Genomic DNA, 25,618 nt, shown 5'->3' on the forward strand with positions numbered 1-25,618 from the left:
GTTCCATGGGGAAGCTTTTGAAGCATATAATACGGCTGCTATTCGATTAAACCGATGAGTATCTCTTTGCGCACATTTTCACACATAAATTTGTGTTCGTGTTCCCACCAAAACTTTCCAAGAACATTCATGAATCTCATAAAACTCCCAAAAGCTCTGGCTCGTCTTACGTCTGAAAAAACTCATCTTAATTAATTAACTTCCGTTATTTATTTATTATTTCTTTTTGCAACGTGGTCAAAACTCAAATCAATAGTACGCAGGCACGGAGTCGCTTTCGTTCAAGGTCATTTTTTTACTCCCCTAAACAACGCGGTTTCAGAAAATCTCGACCAAAAGACGTTAAATGAGCAAAATTTAATGTAATTAGTACGAAATTTCGTGTTAAGAGGACTGAAATTTGACTCTTTACGTCCCCTCTCACTCACTCGATTCCGAGGAAAAGTTATTAGTTAGAATTTTCAGAAAGCATGATTTCTTAGTTGAACTCTATCATTTGCATATTTTTCAAATGGCTCTTTTGCCCAATTATGTATAACCGTGTCACTTTTGACCAACAACAATTTATATATATTGACGTGGATATAGGTTCCTTGAATGGTCCAACAACAATATCAGTAGGTAAAATCACCCAATAGAAAAAGAAATGAACTCTTTCTGATTTTTCCTATTATTTTATTTTATTTTCTTTTTTTTTTTTGCCTCTTCTAGAATGAATTGAATTTTCAACCGAGTCTTGTTGCATCTTATTAGAATTTTAATTATGTGAGTCTTAAGTATGGTATATGACTATATTCAATTGTTCCACATGCAAATCCAGATGCTTAAAATTTTGTAAAAGTACTTATTGACCAAGTCCACGTTATGTTTTTTTATTCCCCAGAAAAATCTAAAATCCATAACCTACATGTGTGGGTCGGCTTACGCCAGTGGTAATGATTCACTTCTCTAGCAAAATCACAAAACGGAAGCGAACGCGGACTGAGTTTGAAATTTCTTTGGTCCGACTTCTCTCTCTGACTTTCATATTTCATTCTTCACATCAAGTTTTACTTTTAGCTTGCTTTCTTGACAGTAGATAATTCACTTGGAGCCCAAAAATTTTTAACTTATTCCACACGATAACAATATCGAAGATAAGTATCAACATAACAGGTCTTTTCATGTCAAAAAACAAAAAAAAAAAAAAATTTATATATCCCATGAAGATATAGTAAAATCAAAGTAATAAATCGTGTGGATTTGAAATATTGATTTATATATAATTCTAGATAGAACCACTCACATAAACATAAATGATTAAATCTAATGAAGGTCGGACAAAATTATAGCTAAGATAAATAGTGCGGAATCAAGGGATCAATAGAAACTATGACAAATTATTGAGACAATTGAAATTAACAAAACGTTTCACTCTGATGCCACATGCCCAATATATAAAACAATCAGTACTATTAAGAAAAAAATATTTATCTTAAGCTCAATTATCAAGTTATAAAAGCACGTACATGAGTCCTTTCCCTTTCTCATACGTGAATAACGTTCAAATTCCTTTATGTGTATGGTCCCGAAAATTTTATGATGTAATTATCATTAGATTGTTTTACCTAAAAAAACAAAAAACAAAAAGTGCAAATTTCTTTTAGAAATGTATGTGAAATGAGAATTGGTCAACACTTGGACCTCCACCACACTCACTCTACTGCTCATATGACCAAAGACCGGTCCAAGCTGAAAAACTCGGTTTCTTAGTCAAAATTCAAAGTTTATACATTCCAATGACTTCTCTTTTAAATACACAAGGCTTCCACTTTTGCTCTTCAAAACTCAACTGCTTCACCCCTTCTTTACTTCAAACCAGCAAGCATCCCTTCTCCCAGCTCAAACTATCAAATACACAATATATGTACATATCAGACTCCGGCTTATTCCATGATAGTAGCTCCTCCCTACTGTTCAAAATTCTGCCCTTTTTCACAACCCTTACCCTTTTGGCTTTGCTTCTGATACTGAATGAAGCTTTCATTTGCTTCGCGATGACCTATCATGGCATGATAAAATTTGTTCATTAGACACGACGTGATCACACATACAGACGCACACATATATTTCAAAAGTGTTCAAGTTTTTGCTTGGAATTGTGAACTGAGACAGAGACGATCATTAAAAATGGAGAACGCATGGAGGATGGAGCAAAAGACATTGATCAGTGAGCTGACTGAAGGGATGGAATTAGCAAAACAGTTAAGAGTGAATCTGGGTTCAGCTGAAACAAGTGAAGTACTGTTGCGGAGGATATTGTCTTCATATGAGAAAGCTCTTTTGATTCTGAATTGGAGTGGCTCAATGGGACAGGCGCAAGCTAGTGGTGTACCGCCAGAGTCCCCAATATCCATCAATGGGAGCCCTCGAAGTGAGGATTTTGATGGGGCTTTGAAGGATAATCAAGATAGCTCAAAGAAGAGGTGAATTTTGTAATCTTAAATGAATATTTATTTGCCCTGTATGTTTCTGCAAGTTATTTTTATGCTAACGGTCACTGCAAAATTGGGCTGCAGGAAGACTTTGCCAAGGAGGACGGATAAAGTGAAGGTCAGTTTTGAGAGTGGCCTTGAAGGACCCTTTGAAGATGGCTATAGCTGGAGAAAATATGGCCAGAAAGATATCCTCGGAGCCAAATATCCCAGGTGATAAGTAGTTCCTCTTATCACATTTAAATTTAACTGACGTGTTTATTTTATCTTATTATATAAATATATACATACATGACTTTCTTGTTGACGAGTCTAATTATGTGTTTTTTCTTTTTCTTTTTTGGGATTTGCAGAAGCTATTACAGATGCACCTACAGAAATACACAAAATTGTTGGGCGACAAAGCAAGTGCAAAGATCAGATGAAGACCCCTCCACTTTTGAGGTCACATACAGAGGAACACACACTTGTTTCAATGGCAGCCAATCGGTTCCACAACCAGCATCGCCAGAAAAACATGAACACAAACTAAACCACCATAGCGACAATCATCAAAAAGGCTCAGGTATCAATAGTGAGTATTTGGACAATAAGGAAATTGCATCTCCTTTCTCTTTTCCGACATCATCACTTGGATGCATGAAGAGCAATGACTATTGCTTTTCATCTTTGATGCTTGACGAGAATAATTTCTTGGGTGGTTTCTCCTCATCGTTTATACCTCCTGCAGCAGCGGAATCAAACTTTTATTACATTTCACAAAACCAGATGAACTTTGGAGATGTTCATAATCTGCAGCAATCAGAATCTGAACTCCCTGAGCTACAATCAGCCAATAATTCAGTCGCCAATTCTCCAATTTTGAACTTGGATTTCTCCATTGATGCGGCAGAACTCGATTCAAACTTCCCATTTGACAATGCAGGATTCTCATTCTAATTCTATTTCATTGCTTTATCCTGGTTTGTAATATGTAATAGAAGAACAGATAATTTAGAAACATAAGAGCCTTCTTTCTGGTGGCTAAGAGATATAAACTAGTCTCAGTATCACTTGTTAGTTTCCACTTTGTCTATGAGAAGCAGTTATAATAAACTTGATTTGCAAATGCTGCATAACTTTTAGAAAAGAATGTAAAAGTGCTCAGAATGTCGGAGATGAGTTCACGTAAAGTAGAATCAAGCAAGACAAAGTAGCAATCCATATGGGATGTTTTTAAACAACAGTTGATACAAGCAACTCTGAAATTCATCAACTGAGCAAATTCAAGAGGAATGCAAAATAATCTCAACTCGAAGAAGATTTCCACCATTACACTAGATGAAAATTAAAACCAAATTGTATCTTGTTCACATGGGTGGAGTTTAAGTGAGATTCAACAATAATCACCCTCAGAGATTTACTCTCAAGTACATAACACCTGGAACAAAAGTTCACAGAAAAACTGACCGAAGGAAAATGAATTACACATATAATTCTCCACCGAAAACTAACAATCACTTTAAACGGTGAAAAATTTGAGCTAGGTAAGCCAATAATGAGGTGCTCATCGGTAAAGGGGAACAATGTGCTTGAACTGTTGAAGATAATAAGCAAAGAGTAACAATTCCTGGAAGCAAAGGAAAAGCAAGAGGACCAGAGCATCAATCTGGCAAATTAAAAGTCCATTCAGAGGAGCTCAATCCTGCAGAATAGAAGGCTATGTAGTGCTTGAATTAAATAAATTGAAAAACATTATTAACAACAAGAAGAACACAGAGAGGTATTTAGACGAAAGGCTTTCTCCTCTATGATTCATAAAACAACATGTGATGTGCTTTATTTTGCATCTTTAGCTTTCCGAAGAGCTTGTCTCAACCCCAACACGATGAATATATTGGTGAGTGTAAGAAGCGACTCAGCTCCGCCATGTAACCAGTCAACATTGGACAAGGAAGTACCATAATTCACCTTTGCTGTCCAAGCCAATAAAAATATATATAATAAATTAAAAAAAACACACACACACACACACACAATCCACAGTTAGATGCCTCTATTCTACAGATAGACTAATAAAAAAGGACGTAATTATTGCTCAATGTTGACAACTTACCATAAATTCCGGCCGGGACTGCTCCTCGTAGTTGAGAGCACCGGAGACATCAAAACGGAAGAAATTATTAGAGGTGCAAGTGCAACAAAGCTTGTGAGTGAGAATAGTTGTGTAAATCCAATAGGAATTACATTCGTTTATTAGTAATGAGTGTGGTAGTGACTCGCAAAATCATTGGGCACTGAAACTTGTATTGGAACTAATTCTATAATTAAATTAAGTGGAGGAGGGATGAGGAAACTTACTGGTGGCCCCCACAAAGGCAAGCAAGAAGTAGAAGCCAAAGAGAGTAAGCTTAGGAGCAGAGTTTGATTTAGTGATGAAGTAGAGGAAACCAAGATAGGGAAACAAAGACAAGGCAAAAAGCTGTGAAGCTATGCCCTGCGAATCAATGCTCATATTGGGTGCCCACGGATCCACTGGGAGTAACCACCCACACGCGACCGTATTCGTTCTTCTTCTCATCTTAATCTTACCATTACCAATGATTCTTCTTTCTCGGTAGCTCTTGAAATCTTGGTCTATTAGTCTACATGGGCGGTTTGTAATTATTTGAGGATACTGTAAGAGAGGAAAAGAACCCAGGGGGGTAGCGGTACCGGTGGTTGCAGTTTGCAAACGAGTGATCGCCACCATCACTTGTGTTTATCGCTTCGCTTCGTCTACTCTTCTACGTGGCTGCGAGGGGCTGAAGTTTGTAACTCAAGAGGACAGGGGAGAGATGAGGCGTGGGTGTAAACGAGTTTTAATTGCAAGGCAGGAAACGTCGTCGTTTCGCATCTAGGTCCTAGGTACTTTTGCATACACTCGAACTTAGAGAATCATAATGAAATTACACACAAACGAACGTCGCGTCGCGTCTTGCTTATTATTGACTTATTGTTATTTAGACAGGAAAGAATCACAAATTGCCAAACTCTTTGAGAAGATTGCTTTACTTACTCATTTCCATCTAAGTATGCCAATATTAATCATCAATGCAACCCATATAGACACAGACATAGACAGTGAAAGAAAGAGCTCATGGTAACAGCACCACATGACATGCCAATTTTAGCAATTATATTCTTGCAATTAGTATATGTCGTGTAGGTCCAACAACAAAGATCGCAAAATTAAGATACAAGCCTTAGATTTAATAAAGGTGACAGGAATGGTCCCAAGCTTCAATTATAACGAATGATACAGTCAATTATCCTACTCAGCAGCCAAAATTTGGTAGAAAAAACTATTTTCCTTCCAAAATAATGTGCGACTAAAAGGAAATGATGCTGGTTGGCACTAAGCAGTGGGTTGGAATGCAGCCTGTTCATCCCAAACGCCATTCAAGTTAGATTGCCATAACCTTACCATCCCATCACTTCCTGTTGTTGCCAAGGTCGTCCCACTCATGTCCCATTCCATCTGCCACACCTGATCACAAATGAACATAACATTGAATAATCAACCACCTCCCATTCTCAAAACTGAAATAAAAATCAACAGAATCAATCTGGGCATTCTTCAAGTACTTGCTTCCACGTTCACATCTTAAAACTATTCCATCTAGAGTGGGAATTGTATATGAAATTGAAAACAAATACCTCGCCTCCATGGCCAGAGAGCAATGCAACCTTCTCTACTGAGAGCCTTCCATCCAACTCGGGGTTTGCTCCAACATGCCAAATGGCAATGCCCTTCTGAGTTGCAACAGCTATCACCTCATATGGCCTATAAGAAAATTAAAGCTCATTGTCATTTCATAATACTCATATTTCCTTCAGTTCCTAACAAAATGATATCAGGCAGGTAAAGGCATGAAGCTATTTGCTATGAACTTCCCCTTAAAAATCCATCGTTCCACATTTGCACGTTAGCCAGCTAGCCATTGGATTATGGACTCAAGGCATTTCATTCAAAGGGCATAATAACACCCATCCAAAATGATTGATTGAGTAATATGCATTTTCATTGCATAAAAGACAGGCCCTTACCGGCCGATGTTTAGTGCCCATGCTACAGCATAAACCTCATCACTCCTGTCCTCAGGCAAAGCCAACTCTGCCACTGGTAGCCATCTATTATGAGCCTCATCAAACTCCCATACCTGAAGAAATCTACCATGATTTAGCTCGTCAAATATATCAAAGCTGTCTAAAAATCGGTTATAGATAAACAGCATATAAAATAAAATAAAAAAGTAACAACAAGATACAAACTAAACTTTGCACCATTATTAACAACACAAATACCCTAGACTTTCCAGAAATGAGAACACATGCCTTAATAACATAGTAAATAATATCTTTCAGGCTGAATTTTTAGTATTCCACAACCTGACCATTTGCCAAAATGAGAGAATTTAGCAGCAAGACATACAAAATCTAGCACACCTTGGAGGAATTGAGTTGTGGTGTGTCTGAATTGAACCCGAGAACAAAACTAGATCCCTGGTTTTCACCCTTCTGTGGATTCCAAGAAATGGATGCCGATATGCATGAAGCCTTCCTAAACATAGTCACAGAATCAATAGCATTCTGAAATTCAGCCTGTAAGAAAAAAAAATGAAAAAGATAAGAATAAGAAGAAATTAAAGAAGAAATAAATTAAAAAATCCATATGAAATGCTCAAAAAAGCTAACATTTTTCACCTATTCTAAGTCAAAATCTTGATAAGGTGGCTTGCAATCATCATAAAAAGACGACAAGGTGTGTTTAGCACGTCATCAAATTACAGTTGACTCAAACTTCAGTGTCACCAGCATCAGAACAAATGCAAAATAACAAAAGAATAAGTAAAAAGAGAATAACAGTCACCTGAAGTTGCCAATTTTTCAGTATCAAGGGATCTAGGAGCTCATAAACTTTAACATGGCCATCTGAGTATGCAGCAACCTGCACTCAACCAACAAACTGTTAAAGTTGCTTGGAAAGGTTTTGGCAGCAGAATTTTGGAAACAAAAACAATACAATGAAAGCTCACCAATTTCAAACTTGTGGAAGAGACTCCAAATTGAACATCTAACACTTGAGTCGAAGTGCTTTCAAAGCTCTTACAGAGCTTCCACTGCAGAGGCTGTGCATCTTAATATTAACAAAATCCAATTACTATACATCTAGAAAAAAGAGCCAACACTTGTTCGCATTTAATTATCACACGCCCATAACGCACAAGAAGTAGAAAAATATATGTAATTCAATAAAATACCTTCAACAATCTCTTCCCACAACAACAAACTTCCATCCGAGCAAATACAGGCAACCGCGTCACCGAACTCCGGTGGCACCCAAACAACCTTTAAAATGGCACCCGCATGTACCTAACCAAGATTTAATGCCAAAAAAAATGGATTTGGAGTTCCGAAGTAATAATAATAATAAAGTAAATAAATAAACTTGTAAAAAGCTATAGCGACAGACAGGCAAATGAGGGAAGATAAGAGAAGGACGAAATAGAACTAACCTTAGTTTTGAGGTTGCAGGTGAATGAGGAAGAAGAGGGGTCAGGTGAGTCAAAGATGGAGAGAGTGCCGTCGGTTGAACCAGTGGCTAATCTCTGGCCACAGTAGTTCCACGAGGAGCTCGTTGTGCCTTTGTCAAGAGTCGCAACTGCTTTGTCCATGTCCGTGAACCGTGAATTTCAACAGCACAGATGAGAGGAGACCGCACGCTCGCAGTGAACTACTGCTTTGTCAAGAGAGTGGAATTGAAGTCGCCAGTCACTTAAAACCCCATCCCTTTCCCCTCTCTTCCGAGCCCATAATGTGGGCCGGGCTTCGATAGTTGAACCTTGCTACCTGGGCCTAGCCACCCACAACTCAAAGCCGTTCGTAGGGGGTGGATATTTGGTTCGCTTCAGTTTGGTTTCAATAATAAAAACTCAAGAGACTATGAAATTAACAAATGATTAGTTTGAGTTCGATTCGGCTCAAAAATCAAATCAAACTAATAAACTGAAAAAAAAAAAATAAACCTAATCCTCACAGTCTCACCCTCAACCTCAATCACTCACTATTTCCACCGCTGACAGCTATCGGACTTAGCCACACCATTTCTGCCGATCGTCTTGCAGCAGCGATTGTCCCCTTAGCCAGCTCATAGCCTCGATTAGGGGTGGACAGAATCGAATCATTCCCCCCCCCCCCCCCCCCCGGGAAAAAAAAAACATTGGTTCGGTTGGCTTTTTATTAGCTCCGGTTTGGTAGCTTTAATTTGGTTCAGTTATTAGTTCAAATTCCCAGAATCGGAATTGCACCGAAAAAAATCGGGGTTATTTTTATAAATTTTAAATAATAACATGTGGCATTACATTATATGGCATTATAGACAAGCTCACAGTCTTATGACACATCCTAACTCAGTACGACAATAATATATATACACATGTTATAACCAACTAAAAAAAATCAACATCAATTTCTAAATCCAGACCAAATCACAGACATAACATTCGCACATGACAACTAACTACCCGGCTAGTTTCTTTGGGCTTGTTTGGTTATTGTATTAAAGCCTCTCATTGTATTAATTTTATACAAACCTATGTTTGGCAAATAAAAAATTACGGATCCACTACAGTCGGGTTTAACTTAATGCGGCAACTGCTGCTTATTTTGTTTTTTTTTTTTTTTCTCTCTCCCTTTTTGCTTTTGCAACTGTCGCTGGAGTCTTGCTTTTTGAGTTTTATTTTTTGACCTTTTGAGTTTTGCTTTTTAACTTATACTTTATAATAATAATAATAATAATTATTATTATTATTAAATATAACTTTTAATTTAATATTATTTTTATATTATAATTATTAATATAAATTAATAAACATGTAATTTATTATTCAATATTATTATATTATATTATTTTTTTACATTATAATTTATTATAATTAATAATAATAGTTAAATATGAATAATATTAATTTAAAATTAATAATAATATAGAATATTAATACAATTTAAGTGTATTAATATACTATAATATAATATAATATTTAATTTAAATTAATTAAAAATTTTATTACAGTACAATGTAGTACCAAACATTGTACAGTATTATTATAATACAGTGCTAATGCAATACAGCATAATACAATACACCAACATTAAAATAATACAATACAGCATAATACAATACATGTACCAAACGCACCCTTTGTTTCTAAGCTTGTTAGTTGTGCTGTCGATACCTTCTTCGACTTCGGATGGACTTGAAATTGAGGTTGGATAAATATATTTTAAAAGTTATACCACTAAAGTATTCTATAAACACTGGCTGTTACAGTTTGAAAATTGTGTTGATATAATTTTTCACTTGTATAATAAAAAATCTATTATATCTATAATAATTTTGTTAAAATTATTACTTTAAATTTATATTTACTACATATATATATATTCTTTTTTTGACATTTTAAACCCTTGGTCTTACAATATGCATCTCAAATTATCTAGGGTTGATTTTATTAATTTATGATTATCTTTGGACTTTAGCAGACAAATTGGGATAAATTTCAAACTCACATAGGGCATTAAGACTGGCTAACAGTTTTGAAGATTTATAATAATAATCTTATTGTCCAATATGTTAAGTTTGTTAATTAAGATATGTAATCAGTGGGGCAGTTTTAAATAAAACTTGTTGGTATATAGTATATACCAGTCCAAAGAAATCTTTCTATTTGTGCAATCCACTATTGAGCCTCCACCTACTAGCGTCATAAGAGGTGATTGATGGGCTATTTGTTTTTACTTCTATTTCTTATAAAAAATTTTAAAAAAAATTGAATTTGTGTGTTGTTTGATTACTCTTCGGTGAAATTAGAAATTAAGTTGCACATTCCAACTGTAACTATTAGTCTATAACTCCTAAGTTGAAGATGGATCTTCAATTATTGAAGGTACTGTGTTTTTTATTTTCTATTTTTTAAAACTTTGTTAATAGCATTCTTTATTTATTTACTTATGTGTATTATGCTTGTTTCAAGACCGCATTTTTGAGATATTTTATGGTTTTTGGGTGAGATTCCTTTTAGTTTGGAAAATTTCTACAATCATTTATAATTATCTATAGGTAGTAGGCATTTAGTTGTTTTACACTATGTTGGTCTAATAACTTAATTCGAAACATTACAGTTTTTAAGTTTTTCAAGTATTTTATTATCATTATATATTTATCAACTCCAAACAAGCCGCTAATAAGATATGCATAGTGTGCAAGATGGAAGAAAATAACAATGATGTAAAAGAGATGAGCATGGATGATTTTTCAAGAGGGTGTTCAAAAGGGGGAAAAATGGCTGGCGTTTGAGATCAAATGTTCAACAATCTTTTTCTAACCTACCTGAAGGACGAGAAAAAGTGAAATGTCACTACTATAAGAATGGTTGTGCATGTCATAGTAGTTTTTGAGTTAGCATTTAGCACAAAAGGTGGCATTCTTTACCCATTTAGGAGTTTTTTAACTATTAAAACAGTTGAGTTATTGATTTATATTAAAAATTAGTTTGATAGACTCTTTCAAAAGGGTACATAATTGAGCCAAACGAAGAAGAAATTGAATTTTATAAAGTTATTGAAGTAGATAATAACATGCTAACTTTGGTAATTTATTTGAAGTGTTCATATTATAAATAGTGATTTTCATACCCTTTTTTTTTTAATTTCTTTGTAGGATTTGTGAGGCCAATACTAGCACAACAAACACAAGCAACAAAGGACCAAATGACAATAGATTGACATTTCATCATTAATAAAAATTTGATATATAATTTCCACAGTTACATTTATATTTGTTTTATTCATTTCAATTTTATTTGTGTAGATTTAAGTTAAGAACGTGGTGTGGATGTTGGAAGTTACCAAAGTTGAAGTTGTTCGAGAAGGGGAGCAAATCAATGGAACTTGTAATGGATGGCGTTTATTGTTTCATGGTTATTTATTGTTATTTTGTTGATTTGTCATGTAATAATTTCTAACAGATGTTGCTGCTCAGATGTTGTTAGGATATTTAACTGTTTATTAGATTTTTTGTTGTTTTAGAGTTATGTTATCGTATTAAATTGATTTGGTAGTGATGGTGGCAAATGAGTTGGTTTGGTAATAGTATTGATGAAATTATAGATGGTAATTTGTATATTTATATTTTTATAAATCTTGAAATTGATAATTTTTTAAGAAAACAAAATAGTTAAATGTGTATAGGTGCTGAAGAATAGAAATTTTAAACCAGTTCCGATTCTATTTTTAATTTATTTTTATTTTTATTGATTTTTAAAAATCTTGTACCAAACCGAATCAAAATTTTCATTTTGTCTCCGATATCCAATCAATGCCCACCCTAACCTTAATTCATAACAACCTCATTTAATCGTTGTTGTCGTGCCGGTGACAATGATTTTTTTTTTAATTTGTTTTCTTATTTATTGTTTCTCAATTTTTTATTTCCTTAAATTTGCTTTGGGGAAATTTTCGAAAACTATGGTTTAATTTTTATGGAATTGATATAGGTTAGCAATCATAGCTATAAATAAATAAATTTAATTTTTTTTCTTTTAATTTTAATATGTAGAGCAAAACTTATTGTAATATTGCATGAAAGCATATAATGGAATAAGAGGCACGGAATCCTGTGGCTGTACTGCTGACAATTGAACTGAAATGAAACTCCATCAGAAATTGTTTTTCTTATTCTCTGTCACGAGTCGTTGCTCTGTAAATTAAGAAAATAAACCTTACATCCAGAGATGGGAACCAACCAAAAAATAACCTTTTACAAGCCTAAAATCTTATGCCTTTATGGCTTCCATTATTTTTCTTATTTTTGTTTACATGGCTCTGTGTGTGTGTGTGTGTGTGTATAGAGAGAGAGAGAGAGAGAGAGAGAGAGAGAGAGAGAGAGAGAGGAATTGGAAGAGTTTCAATATGCAGTGGTTACTTTCTTCAAAGAATCGGCTAGTATATATAACATATGGCCTTTCACATAATCATCTGAAATCTGATAGTCGAATTTTCCAACAAAACTTTTTCAGCTTCTAGAGGCCGAAATCAGTTAAGGCTGCGTTTGCTATTGAGTGTTGCCATTTGTGGAAATGTAGCCCTCCCATTGTGAAATAAAAATATTTGACGGATGCTGGAATTCAAGCTGCAAACGCAATGCTTGTGAGAAATGCACCATCTCACAAGCACGTGTACAATTCAAATTCCAAATACTACTAAAAATAAAATTAAAAAAATTACAAACTAAACTTGACAACATACATACATACATACATACATACATTTATTTGGACTGACAATCACATTTAACTTGAGATGGGCCTCAATTTCAAGTGTTCTATTTCTACGTGGCCCCAATCACATTTAACTTGCATTAAATCGTAGGCAGACTCTGAAGGACTTTTAGCTTACATTACTGAGAAGTTCGATGGCCCATACACTCTCTCACTCACGCGACACCCACCCACTTTCTCCATCGTAATCAATGCATACGTGTGTTCTCAAATTGTGTGCAGTGCGACGTTTACGTTACTGAGAAGTTCTGGAATATACCATAGGTCACCTTATATAATGTACGTGTATAAGATGTGTAATTAAATTTTTATATAATTATTAATTTTTTAAAATAAATATATATATATTATAATATTATTTATTTATTGTATAACTAATATGATATCTCACAGTTATTTTAAAATTTTTTCTTAAATTATACAAGTCACTTCATTAGTTTAATTTAATTTAATAATGGTAAAGTATATTAAAAAATAATAATAACGATAAAGTAAGTACGTATACATGACATGTTGGGCAATTCGCCTTCATTTGAATGGCGGTGTAAATATACAATATGTGTATGTATTTTTCATTTACGCGGCACCGCTGAAATTTAATTTCATTCCACCGGTACCGTACAATCCATTGATCAATCAAACAAAATCAACGTGCATGCAACAGTCCATAGCAAGTCTCAGTGTGTTAAGAAGTTGTGAAATCTAATTTCTTTATGGCGTACATGGTCTTCCTTATTTTCCTTGCTTTGCCTACATTCAACTCTTATATCACCCCCACTCAAATCGAAAAACCTTTATTCCACTTCTTCCATGAATTAGTTGTATAATATTTATTTAAATATGACCAGATTTTTTTAATTGGATAAAGCTTATCCAAAAATTAGTGCAAGATCAAGTAATAACTTTATCATTCTCTGAATGAATTAGTTAACTTTTGGAAATTAATGATGAGAAAGATTAAATTATTAATTACAAAATGATATCGAAGGGCTTCTAATCTCACCTACCAACACACAGGTGGATCCATTCATTAATAAGTTAAAAGCTTAACTGTGTATAGTTCCCTTCTCTTAAGGAAATTTATTTGACAAGGCTTCTTATCGACTACAGAAAGCTAGCGCTGGTGAGAAATAAAAATAATAGAAAGCGAAATGAATGCTCCTCTCAACGCATGCTAAAAAGCTAGCTAATTAAACTAACACTTTAACATCAAGGACGGCCTATGAAAGCGCTGTTTAACGACCATAAAAAAAAAAAGGTAACAAGATTGGAAGCGTGATGTGTAAACTGTAAAGTTTGCTCACTGTTCCTCAATGATATGAGTTTTGCTAAGGTTTATGTCACACACACACACACACACATATACGTATTTAATTATTCATTTATGCAACAATTTAATCTAAAAACTACTACAAGTTATATATAAATTAATTAGTGGTATTTACTCAGCATAGGATCCAAATCTTTCATTATAATCTACAGAACATCCAGGGGGTCAAGCGGATATGTTTCAAGAAGAGATAAATTAAGAAATGATGGCCGCACCATATATAAGCTAACAAGTACGTACTCGGTACAATTGCTAGAAAGTTATATTTCAACTGTCTTCTTGGACAAAATTAAAGGAGGTTATATGCATCTGTTATGTTGTTGGTGTTTCATAGTCAAGAAAGCTTTATAAAGACGAGGCAAGGCAATATCACGAAGTCGTCCAGTCAATCTTGCAAGCAGATATTATATATATATACTTGGAATAGAGTTTAATTAACGGAGGATAGGCCTGGTTTTTGCTGATAATTTAAGTGATATACGTACCCACGTGCCAAAGAAGCTAAATTTAGGTTAAAACTCAAAGGCCAGGTAGTTTCTTTGGTTTTAAGATACATTATTCTGAGCCGTCATCTAAATTTGCATGTGCATCCGGATCCACAGTCACATTTCTGAAAATTATGATACTTTACATTGGGACCAATGTCACAATTAAAGCCGCTAAGGAAGATGGTAACGTCATTTCTTCATTAGGTTGCAGTACTGCTAAAGATAACAACTTTCAAATCTAGTGATTGAAGTCACCTCATCGTCTTCGTCACGACTTTCCCCTTTGTACTTGTACTGGTATAGGAGTATATTTTCTCCTTGTTTGGCGCAGACCTGTTTTATATTGAAGCAAGTTTTTGAACTAGCCAACATCGATCAGTGCAGGCAGGTACCGACGAAATCAAATTCTGATACAACTATCAACAAAAATTTTATACCTCTCGTGGGCCATGGATTGAAGCTTCGGATGCCATTTCCGAAGCCAACGCTGTTCCTGCGGCATGTGAGGCCGTGTACCGCTGAAATAATGGTGATTTCTTAAGCGAATTTGGGGATTATCATTCTTCTTGTTGTGCTGAAGTTATGGCAGCTGCACTAGCTGTCAAGCAATCTTTCATTAAGGCCGGAATAACTTGTGGTTGGTGACTAATTAAATATTGGATTGTATTGTAATGGCTTCATTCGGTGGGACTCGAATCCCTTTCAATCCTAATTATAGATTTCATTGATAATTTGTTGTTTTTTACTCGCTAGCTTCTTTTATCTCGATTTTACATGCAACTTTTGCACCTTTTTTTTAGCGCCATCTCTTTTTACTAAATGGATGATAAGGCTCTTCCCATTTCTCCTCATTTGTAATTAGGAATGACAAAATCTTTCACAGGTTTGAGGTCCCACAGGGTTTCATCCCAAATGAAGTGAATTTTCAATAATTTTTGAGGAATTAAGTGAGAAATGATAAAAAAAAAAACCTTCAAATTCTTAATAGGAGGAGGTCTGATTATATACTTCCCATCCAATCCCCATTAGATATAATTTTTGTTTTATCAATTACAATATTGATCAATAAATTTTCTTTTTCTTTTTACCTAATATAAATAGGTTATAACAAAAAGAAAACCCTATAATATAATTCTTATTCAACCCTAAAATATTGTTACATTTTCTTTTTTCTCTTAAAGTGCTACTCTCTTCAAACATTTTTTAGTTTTAATATCATTTCAAGATATAATTTCAAACTTTTAGGGATTTTTTAAATAATTTAAATACTTTACAATATGTGATTATTTTATTTAACTCTAATTTTTAATTTATTGAAATCATGTATTGAAGTAAATGTGGAATAGGATGAGGATAAAGAAATTATTCCCCATATAGGGATTGTCCATCTCTACCCCACTAAATTTATTGGGCTTACCCAACTCCATTGTCATTTTTATTTTTAATCCCTCAATTTTTGCTATTCAATAGGATACCCATTCCATTGCCATTCCTATGTGTAATCTCTCAATATTAGCTATTCAATAGGTTTTCCTCGTTCCACCATATATATATATAGACTCAGGGGCAGAATTATTAAGGGACTGGCATGGGTCATGGCCCCTGTAAAAAAAACAGTTTAATACTCAATATTTTATATTAAAATAAATATATATTAATAAAATACCTATTTTATAGGCTTGAAAAAATTCTTGGGCCCCTCCGGCCAAGATTGGCTTGTTCCGTCCTTGTATAAACTTATTACTCTTATAAGTATTAAAAAAATGGTCGCTGAAGATTTTTTGAGCTCAACTGATCAGTGTAATTTTTCTTTAACTATATACAATCAGACTCTGATCCCTTGTCTTCAAGACGTTGACACACACTAGATCAAACGTACCTAATTCGTTATTCAGTTCAATAAAAACGTTAAAAAATAGTGTTTAATTATAAACACAGACAATATAATCTTCCTAAAGTCAACATAATTATTTTTCAATTAAACCTCACTAAAGTGAAACGAAATATGAGAGAATGAAAATAACAATAAAGGTGCTTCAATTTTTTTCCCCTTTCTTCGGAAAGATCAGCTCCCATGTCACGTTATGTTAGCTTAGCCTATCATCACCATGCTACCTTGAACGAAGATGCTAAGGAGGAGCAAAGTAAAGATTTTGCATATAAGAAAAAGGAAACTCCAATAATGATAATAATAAAATAATAATATATAGATAATAATTTAGACAACGATTGTCAAAGTTCAAAACTCACTGTGCATGTGATCATAAAACCAAACACTGAACAAGGACATATATCTTCTAAAAAAAAAAAAGAACATATATTAATATATATTTAGAAACTAGATACATGATCTAATATTTATTAAGCATGCTCATAATCGATATTACGAAAAAAATTAAAAATCGATACTACTAAGCACAAGAAATGGCAAGAGTGGGAGCCGTAAATCTCTCCGACGCGGTTCTTCTCAAAGAATTGATTTCCGGGGACAGCCCACCAAAGTCTATCTCCGGTCCTTCAGGTATCGTCGTGAGGGCTCCAGTCTTGTCATAGTAAACGCAGTACTCATCATTTGAACGGTCACGCAACTTTAACCAGGAACTAGAACTTTGCTTTGACTTGAAGACAGATTTGAGCAGCTTCTGCAGAGACCGAGAGATCTTTGAAGATGATTTTCTGGTCAAAGCTGGGCCTGGGGCCGGTGCTGGGCCTGGGGCCGGTGCTGGATTAGTGGCTCTACGATCGGGCAAGTGAGGCATGGATAGGGTTCTTGAAACGATGGCTGAGTCAAGTTGACGCTTGAATGACTTGAGCTCAAAAGAGTCATAGAGTGTGCTCCCACAATCCCATACAGGCTCCTGGTTCTTCTTGTCAGTAGCTTCTTGCGAGTGGCTTTGTGTATGTGTTTGTACGTGAAGCTTCTCCAATTTTGGATGTTTTAGAGTGCTTTCCATTTTCTTCGCGGATTCAAAGTGTGAAATTGAGAAAATGGCGAGATGGGTATATTTAAGAGGAAGATTTGTCGTGAGAGAGTCAGAGTGGAAAATTCAACACTACAACGGACCCGCTAAAGTTTATCCTAATATATAAATAGTCCCCGAAAGTTTCAAGAATAAACATATAAATCCCCCATCTTAGTTTGTGCCGCTGTGGTCGACTTAGTGCATGTGGCCCCTTTACTCCTCCTTTCACAAAATCGATCTTGCCATTATGATAAAATAAAAAATGTAAAGTCCGGCATCTCTAAATAAACCAAATATAATCTCAAAGTAGTATTTATATATCAATTTTTGAAAGTAACATTTAATTTTAATAATAAAAATTAACCTCCTTAAATCAAGTTTTAATGGGTGCATAAATTAATAATAATAATAATAATAATAATAATCATCATCATCATTATCATCCATGTCATCATTATGATAATTCTTAAAAATTAAATTCTAAATGCATACTCGATGTCTCCAAATAAATAAAAATTATTAAGAGAGAATTTAAGCATTAATTTCTGAAAACATGAAGGTTCTAAATACAAATTAGGGAAAACGCTAGGGGTACTCAGTGTACTTTTTGGTTTGATTTTATAACGGTTGGTGAATAATCAGACGCGTTGGTTTGCTTGGGACCTATGTGAGTAAAGTTACTCTACGTTCACGGCCAAATCACATGGACCATATAAATTCTCCATTTCCTTGTGAGCCTGGTTTTCCATAATTTAAGTTTTGTAATTAATAGCTAAAAGATGGTTGGACTTAGACTTGTGTGCTGTGATTTGGACGTTATTTGTTGATAATTAATAATTTAAAATCCCAGCTTTGATTAGGTTAATTTACGATTTTAAAAAACCCTTCAATTTTATTGTAGATGGCGACGCTGACGCTATCAAATACCTAACAGGGTCCCAAATGATATGCTAATTAAACACGTGGATCCCATGATTAAGCATGTCGCATTATTATGTATCTTCTAATGTAGTTATTACCAAAAAAAAAAAAAATCATCAAGACTGAAGATACGTGCTTCTGCTTAGCAATTGGCTAGGAAATTAAAAAATAAAGGGAAATTTACAAAAATAACCATTAATATTTTATTATTTTCGTAATTAACCCTCTCAATTTTTTTCTATCAACATTAGCCAAACACAAGCCTTTCTTCCCAAATTACCATTCTTTACAGAACAAAACCAACATTGTTTCTCCCATCTCGCCAAACCAAAAGCAGCTTTTCATTCTTGAATCATCAGCCAACGGCGACCGCAAAAGACAACTGTAAAAATGATATCCGATCATAATCTATCCAGATTCAACACAAATCGACATCACTTACTGGTATGAATTATTTTTTGAACTTACTGAACTCAGTCGGGTGAATCTGAATCTGGCGACAGGCTGCCTATCGCAGCAAAACTTGGTGCGACAGGCTGCCTGTCGCACCCACTCTTGGAGATTTATTAAAATTGTATTATTTTAATTAGGACTGAAATAATTTTTTTTTTAATTTCAGGCTTAATGGATTCAGTTGTACTTGAATTGTGTTACGATGGTTGGTGGGAGACATTAGAGAATGGCTGTATGGAGTACGTGAATGGTAAAAATCGAGCTTTTTTGGTTGGAAAAAATTACCTGTTTGATCAGTTATTGGCAAGAGTATACGAGGTGTTAAAAATAAATCCTAATGACTATAGTATCACAATGAAGACAACTTTGAGGTCTAGTAACACATTATATCGTATATGTGCAATGCCCATGGATATATGTGATGATGAAATGGTGAGGGTTGTGTTGCATATGGCATCTGACGTAGCTAATTTTGGATGCATTCCTATATTCGTGACCACATCACCTCGAGTTCCGAGCGAAGGTATTGAGCCACATGTCGATACAGAAACTTCGTTTAGAGCAAATATGTCTGGCCCCGATAATGATGAAGAGGTGTTGCCAAGGACAATATCGCTGCAGCAATATTACTCTCCAATCCACGACAATTATGACAACATTGATGATAATGGCGTTACGTTACAGGATGTTGGAGCAACGGTATTTCCAATAACAACGTCGTTGGAGCAACAATATTCTCCGTATCACAACAATGATTTTCGGGACAATGATGATTTTCATAATGAGACAGAGGGGGATAATATTTGTGCAGAACCTTCTAATAATACAAGGCGGGGCACTCGTTTCAATAATGATGGTGATGATGGAGGAGCCGGTCCTTCGAATGTTCCGTCGTTTCAGGATGAGGATGAGTGTGAAGACAATACTCCTGTGAATAACAGAGGCAATAGACCTATTCCTTCTATGGTTCGATCGAGAAGGAGAATTGACCCCCTTACAAGTCTTGCTCCAACTTTACCTTCGAACATGGTTGCTCCAAGCTTTGTTAGCAGTTGTGACTCAGATGATATCAGCGTGGGTAAGCTATTTGCTGAGAAGAATGAGCTTATATTACAACTACGCAAGGTGGCCTTTAGAGATAAGTTTGATTTCAAGATTGCACGGTCTACTCGACACGTTTCGAGGCTCACTGTTGTTCAGAATCATGTAAATGGCGTATTCGAGCAACTAGAAGTTCGAACGAGCAACATGTTCCTTGGGTGGTGAAGAGAATTGATAATGTACACACTTGTCATAATGAGGTATTGGTTGATGGACGTCATCGAGTAAGGAGCCGGGTTGTCGGTCTTATTATCGCAGAAAAATATATTCAAGATAAGAGGATTTATACTCCCAATGACATAAGAGCAGATATGCAACAGGAATACGGTGTTCAGTTAACATACCAGCAGGCATATAGGGCGAGAGAAGTTGGTCTTGAAATAGTACGCGGCAACCCTGCAGAGTCATACAACTTGCTCCCTAAATACTCTCACGTACTAACTACAGCGAATGAGGGTACAGTCACTCACCTCGAGCAGGATGGAGATGGTAATTTCTTGTACTATTTTGTAGCACTCGGATCTTCCATCAAGGGGTTTATGCAGTACATCCGGCCTGTCATTGCTGTAGATGGTACTCATCTGAAGGGATTATATCGTGGAAGCATGTTCGTGGCAACATGTCTTGATGGTAACAATCAATTGTATCCGTTAGCCATTGGGATCATGGATTCAGAAAATAATGATGCTTGGGAATGGTTTATGATGAAGTTACATGGAGTGATTGGTGATAGACCTGAGTTGGTAATTATCTCTGATCGATGCACTGCCATAAGGGGAGCCGTTCTTAAAGTATTTCACAATGCAACTCATGGCGTTTGTTTTTACCACGTCAAAGGTAACATTAAGTCACAATTTAGAATGTCCAAAGCTCTTTGGGATGAATTTGAACCTGCCTTTATTAATGCAGCAAAAGCATATGGCCACGAGGAATTTAAGAGACAACTTGAAGGGTTGTGGATGATCCACTCGGGTGCGGCTGATTACCTAGAAAATAATGTCGGTACGTGTAATTGGGCAAGGTCTCAGTTTCAAGGTAGGAGGTACAGCATTCTTACCACCAACATCGCGGAGAGTGTTAATGCTTTCATGAGGGAACCTCGAAAATTTCCTGTTACTCATCTTGTTGATCACTTCAGGAAAACATTGCAGCAATGGTTTTATGATAGAAAAATTGTGGCTGAATCAATGACTACTCGGCTAACAACATGGGCGGATGAAATAGTCACTGAGAGGAGAACTATAGCTGAAAGAATGATAGTTCGGCCGGTGTCTCCGCATCGCTTTCAAGTTATAGGCGGTGGGCTTAAGGAAAGGTTGGTTGACTTGCAAAAGAGAACTTGCTCCTGCAGAGTGTTTCAGCTTGATCAGCTTGTGTGTGCTCATGCAATTGCGGCGTGTCTAACACACCGGGTGGATTTTATTAACCTTTGCTCGGACTTTTACACTACAGAATCGTTGGCGATGGCTTATGCACAACCAGTGGAGCCAATTGGTGATGTGGCTGATTGGGAAGTTTCAGATGAAATTCAGGAGCTGTAGGTATACCCACCAGTTGAGGCACCGCCACCTGGACGTCGTAAAGAGCGCAGAATACCCTCGGCTGGCGAGGACGTTGACCGGCGAACTGTAAGATGCGGCCGGTGTCATGAACTTGGCCATAATCATAAGCGATGTAAGAATCCTATTGCGTCGACTCGAAGTTAGTTGTATTTTGTGTGTTATTCGTTGGTTAAAACTATTATTATTTTTGTGTTACGTTGGTTAAAACTGTTATTGTTTTTTGTATTTCGTTGGTTAAAATTGTTATTATTCATAAAACTTTATTTTATTTTAAAGTTCAAAATGTGAGGCATTAAAATTATATAAATTTCAACATTGAAATTACTACATAGGTCTACAATATAATATCGTCATTAAATATATCAACCGCAATCTTCTTTCTAAAGTACTCGACATGACTAGCGTTAAACTCCAACCTAAGCCTGAACATTAAATACATCGTAACCATCAATACAAAAACACCGCAATCGCCAGTGCCTCTTTCTTGTTGCGGCGCGCTCTTAACTGCGATAACTTTCCACGGGTCTTCACTCCGCAACTCAGGTCGTATATTGTAGAAGCCAACATATTCCAACCATCGAGGGAATATAACTTCAAGTGGCTTGAATTTCAACTTGTACCTTTTGTCGTCGCGAAATGTGAGTAATGAGTCATAAATCCAGACTTTATTTTTCCGAAAGTCAACTCGTGCTAGTACCCAATGTGCGCCGTCCAAGTTAACAGGGATGAGTAACTGCATATAAAAATTAAAAAACATGTTCGTTATATATGAAATTGAAATACAACAAAGAAAAAACAACTCCTCGAATATTTTCAGTATAGAACATGTGAAATGTAATAAAATACATACCATATCGACATCCGTCATTGATTTTGACATTGTGTGCTGTCGCCCACAAAGATAACTATTCAAGCGGTCGTCGAATACCATTGAATCGACTGCACAATTCCCGTTATTCCATAACTGATTCAAGAACACCTAGTACATAGATAACCAAGAAATGCATAAATTAATAAAACTTAAAGGCAATAATTAAAGAAATTAAATAGTATTTATAAGTTTTGTCGGCACGTTACCCAAAAAAATGTGTCCGTATGTGTGACACGTTGGAGTAAGGCATTTGGATACTGCCGTTGTTTCTCGCTAATCAAGCGGAGATACTCGTGAATATGCTGTAGAGAAACAGAAATATTACGATTTTAAAAAAAAATTATACACAAATCCACAACAGTATACACCACGAGGAAAATATAAATACCTCATCGCCTAGCCATCCCATCGAAGCTGTCCCCAAAATTATTTGAAAGAATGACCGCGGGTGCTGGACGTTCCGGCGGACTCTGATATCACCAGTGAACCATCGATCAAACTCAGCAAACAAACTAGAGTCCTCCAATCCTCTCAGTGGATTTACATCCACACTCGTACTCATGTCAATCGCATGCTTCATGATTTGGGGTCGAGGTAACCTCCGGACGTTCTGTCCTCGCCTGACCGCGGCCAAACTTACTAACGCCCGGAGGCACCTCTGTGAACACCTGCACGCTCTCCCCACTAACATCCCCGTAGAAACTAACCAATGACGTGGGCGTAGACAAATTTTCATTGCCCACGACAGTATACACTCCATAGTCATCCGGGGCCTGTACAATCGCCAAAAAGAACATATTAAATAATTATCAAATTAAAAGTTAAACGAACATAATTATTTAATTTAAATTAGCTTACCGCATACGAGCGTGCAGTGGGAGAATCCTTATTTGGACGTTTAGAAAATGTGTCGATAAAGCCAACAACGGTTTCTTTAAAATCTTTTAATTCTGACTTATTTCATACACGTTACGATCAATCTTATCCAGCCGTCGTCGTACGTAATCATTAAACTGCTTTGTCCTCGACTAATACAAAAGAAAAAAATAAAACTTTAGAATAACAATAAAAAATAATAACAACCAAAGTGAAAAATATCGTATATTATTTATAACCTCAGAATCCCGTACGTCATCAGAGTTGTCTGTTTGCTGCGGGTGGTCATCAACAGCCACCTCATCCTCAAAAGTGTCATAACGCTGCTCTGGTATTGGGTTTGGTATGTCGTCATGATCGTCATGCTCGTCCGATTGTCTTGTAACCGACGGCATCGCGTTGATTGAGGGTTGGTGCTATATAAAGTATCATTTAAAATTACTAAATGAAAAGTCAAAAATTTCGATAAAAAAAATTTTTGTACTTACAGTATACCGACCTTATGAACCCAGTCTGGAATGCTTGGCAAGTAATCCTTCACAGAGAGCCAATATTTTCTGCTACTCTCCTTTGAATTTGGCTCAAGAGTTTGTAAAACGTCCGTCTGCCATAAATTTAATTGAAAAATTTAAGTAAGTATACCCAACTTAAATTTAGTAAAGTTAAAAAAATAAGTAATACATATTACTTACAAGACGAGATTCGTCGTTGAAGAACGAATAAACCTCCGCAAAGTTGATTCTCGAAGACGCCATAGGCTTCCATTGCAGAATGCGGGGAATCTTACTCTTCGTTTTGACGACCCATGTTGATGGTAACCCTCCGATTGCTTCATAAATCCAAGCCTACAACAACCAAAGTGAAAAATCAAATAAAACAACTATCAAATATTTAATACTATAAAACTTATTAATAAACAAAAAAAAGCACCTGCACCCCAGACGTAAATCCGTAAAGATTGTATTTTTCAATATTATGATCTGGATTTTTCAACCGAGTCTTCTTAAATTTCTCGTCTTTTTCGAACAGTGCATTGTCAAGACTCTCGTAAATCATTTCCCACGACAATAGACCCCATGGACGCTTTCGGAAGTACTGAATATCATCAACTTGGTCAAGCCAATCGAAATTAATTTGACAGTGATTTTTTCTTGCATTTAGTACTCTGTCCGCAAAATAAAACAGCGCAATCTTTAATGCGTCCATATCGTCTATTTCCTCGAAATTCAACTCCTTAAATACGGCATCAAATTGCTTCACATTAATCTTACGATGCACACCACCAAAATACGTATTCCGTAGCCTCTGCTCCATTTCATCATTTTTTTCATTGGTATCAACACCAAATGAAAGTCCAGTAACCAAGCACCATTCGACAATTGACAAGCGAATCAAATGCTTACCAATTTGAAACCATAACTGATCCTCACGGCTATCTTCTTCATGGGCCACTTAACGCAGTAAAAGATTATGCAAAATTACCCCACTAAATGGAAAACTTCGACACTCCAAGAAATGCCCAAATATATCCTTTTTGAACATACTCAACTGCCGCTTTGTTAATTTTTCCTCGATAGCTTTTACGACCGAAGATAACATACACATGCTCGAAATTCGACCAGGAAAGTGATCAGCATAACGAAAATACATCTTGCCTACTTCAATATCCGGTGATTCTGATTTCGCCATGTATCTGTAATATTTATAAAATTATTACATTATATTTACAGAAATGAAAAATTAACTCGTTAAAAAAAAAACTCTAATTTTTGGGTGCGACAGGCAAGCCTGTCGCTCCAAAAAACTGGTGCGACAGGCCCTCTCGCACCAAAAAATTGGTGCGACAGCAAGCCTCTCGCACCAAAAAATTGGTGCGACAGCAAGCCTCTCGCACCAATCTGGTGCGTGAGGCCTGCTGTCGCACCAGATTTGGTGCGACCGCAGGCCGCGCCTGGGCGCGCGCTGCTGCCCAGCGATGGGCGCCGGCGCGCGCCCTGCCCCCCTCCCTTCCCACCCCCAAAATTAAGCGCAATCACTCCAAAATCAAAAACAGTACTCCCAAACACCACCAACCACCACAAACATCATCACCACCATTATCAATCTCAAGCTATAACTATTATTATTCTAAAATCTCATTTTAAATTAATGAAAATAAGAAAAATGACTAACCTAGGTTTTGTTGAAGGTTGTGGATCGTAGATCGGATGCCGGTGAGAGA

At 35.9% G+C, this 25,618-nt stretch overlaps 6 protein-coding genes across 7 annotated transcripts; 2 read left to right on the forward strand and 4 right to left on the reverse strand.

Moving 5' to 3' along the window:
* The first annotated feature begins 1,807 nt into the window (after positions 1 to 1,807).
* LOC18049853 (probable WRKY transcription factor 53) lies at positions 1,808 to 3,597 on the forward strand. The gene is made up of 3 exons (XM_006439313.2): positions 1,808 to 2,465; positions 2,559 to 2,687; positions 2,828 to 3,597. Exons 1-3 carry the CDS (start codon positions 2,170 to 2,172, stop codon positions 3,411 to 3,413), a joined length of 1,011 nt encoding a protein of 336 aa, XP_006439376.1. The 5' UTR covers positions 1,808 to 2,169; the 3' UTR covers positions 3,414 to 3,597.
* A 159-nt stretch (positions 3,598 to 3,756) lies between these two features.
* Positions 3,757 to 5,271, reverse strand: LOC18049854. 2 transcript variants are annotated; one of them, XM_006439314.2, is made up of 3 exons: positions 4,815 to 5,271; positions 4,570 to 4,587; positions 3,757 to 4,429 (listed from the first exon to the last, which is right to left on the reverse strand). In XM_006439314.2, exons 1-3 carry the CDS (start codon positions 5,203 to 5,205, stop codon positions 4,293 to 4,295), a joined length of 546 nt encoding a protein of 181 aa, XP_006439377.1. In that variant the 5' UTR covers positions 5,206 to 5,271; the 3' UTR covers positions 3,757 to 4,292. The 2 variants fall into 2 exon arrangements, with proteins under 2 accessions (XP_006439377.1, XP_024043724.1); XM_024187956.1 differs by having other exon boundaries at positions 4,316 to 4,429; positions 4,570 to 4,609.
* A 338-nt stretch (positions 5,272 to 5,609) lies between these two features.
* LOC18049855 (protein SEH1) lies at positions 5,610 to 8,254 on the reverse strand. The gene is made up of 8 exons (XM_006439317.2): positions 8,012 to 8,254; positions 7,757 to 7,868; positions 7,532 to 7,632; positions 7,366 to 7,443; positions 6,942 to 7,097; positions 6,543 to 6,655; positions 6,153 to 6,279; positions 5,610 to 5,982 (listed from the first exon to the last, which is right to left on the reverse strand). The coding sequence occupies exons 1-8, from the start codon at positions 8,168 to 8,170 to the stop codon at positions 5,851 to 5,853; spliced, it is 978 nt and encodes a 325-aa protein (XP_006439380.1). The 5' UTR covers positions 8,171 to 8,254; the 3' UTR covers positions 5,610 to 5,850.
* An 8,719-nt stretch (positions 8,255 to 16,973) lies between these two features.
* LOC18049856 lies at positions 16,974 to 17,669 on the reverse strand. Its single transcript, XM_006439318.2, has one exon. The coding sequence runs from the start codon at positions 17,602 to 17,604 to the stop codon at positions 17,062 to 17,064; it is 543 nt and encodes a 180-aa protein (XP_006439381.1). The 5' UTR covers positions 17,605 to 17,669; the 3' UTR covers positions 16,974 to 17,061.
* Positions 17,670 to 20,399: 2,730 nt separating this feature from the next.
* Positions 20,400 to 21,629, forward strand: LOC112100188. Its single transcript, XM_024188818.1, has one exon. The coding sequence runs from the start codon at positions 20,400 to 20,402 to the stop codon at positions 21,627 to 21,629; it is 1,230 nt and encodes a 409-aa protein (XP_024044586.1).
* Positions 21,630 to 21,984: 355 nt separating this feature from the next.
* On the reverse strand, positions 21,985 to 23,101 carry LOC112100190 (sentrin-specific protease 1-like). The gene is made up of 4 exons (XM_024188822.1): positions 22,910 to 23,101; positions 22,728 to 22,823; positions 22,501 to 22,629; positions 21,985 to 22,383 (listed from the first exon to the last, which is right to left on the reverse strand). Exons 1-4 carry the CDS (start codon positions 23,099 to 23,101, stop codon positions 21,985 to 21,987), a joined length of 816 nt encoding a protein of 271 aa, XP_024044590.1.
* Between the last annotated feature and the right edge of the window lie 2,517 nt (positions 23,102 to 25,618).

Source organism: Citrus clementina, unplaced genomic scaffold (genome assembly GCF_000493195.1).
Source record: "Citrus clementina cultivar Clemenules unplaced genomic scaffold, Citrus_clementina_v1.0 scaffold_3, whole genome shotgun sequence".
In the NCBI taxonomy this organism is placed as follows: Eukaryota; Viridiplantae; Streptophyta; class Magnoliopsida; order Sapindales; family Rutaceae; genus Citrus; species Citrus x clementina.

Excerpts from the sequence above, each read along its gene's own strand:
- LOC18049855 (XM_006439317.2), bottom strand. The coding sequence starts at position 8,170 with ATGGACAAAGCAGTTGCGACTCTTGACAAAGGCACAACGAGCTCCTCG. Across the intron at positions 7,633-7,756 it reads GTGGGAAGAGATTGTTGAAG|ATGCACAGCCTCTGCAGTGG; the intron begins GTATTTTATTGA and ends GTTAATATTAAG. Across the intron at positions 6,656-6,941 it reads CACAACTCAATTCCTCCAAG|GTATGGGAGTTTGATGAGGC; the intron begins GTGTGCTAGATT and ends AGATTTCTTCAG.
- LOC18049856 (XM_006439318.2), bottom strand. The coding sequence starts at position 17,604 with ATGGAAAGCACTCTAAAACATCCAAAATTGGAGAAGCTTCACGTACAA.
- LOC112100188 (XM_024188818.1), top strand. The coding sequence starts at position 20,400 with ATGCAACAGGAATACGGTGTTCAGTTAACATACCAGCAGGCATATAGG.
- LOC18049854 (XM_006439314.2), bottom strand. The coding sequence starts at position 5,205 with ATGGTGGCGATCACTCGTTTGCAAACTGCAACCACCGGTACCGCTACC.
- LOC112100190 (XM_024188822.1), bottom strand. The coding sequence starts at position 23,101 with ATGAAGCATGCGATTGACATGAGTACGAGTGTGGATGTAAATCCACTG. Across the intron at positions 22,630-22,727 it reads ATACGGACACATTTTTTTGG|GTGTTCTTGAATCAGTTATG; the intron begins GTAACGTGCCGA and ends TCTATGTACTAG. Across the intron at positions 22,384-22,500 it reads CAATGACGGATGTCGATATG|TTACTCATCCCTGTTAACTT; the intron begins GTATGTATTTTA and ends TTTTATATGCAG.
- LOC18049853 (XM_006439313.2), top strand. The coding sequence starts at position 2,170 with ATGGAGAACGCATGGAGGATGGAGCAAAAGACATTGATCAGTGAGCTG. Across the intron at positions 2,466-2,558 it reads CAAGATAGCTCAAAGAAGAG|GAAGACTTTGCCAAGGAGGA; the intron begins GTGAATTTTGTA and ends ATTGGGCTGCAG. Across the intron at positions 2,688-2,827 it reads CTCGGAGCCAAATATCCCAG|AAGCTATTACAGATGCACCT; the intron begins GTGATAAGTAGT and ends TGGGATTTGCAG.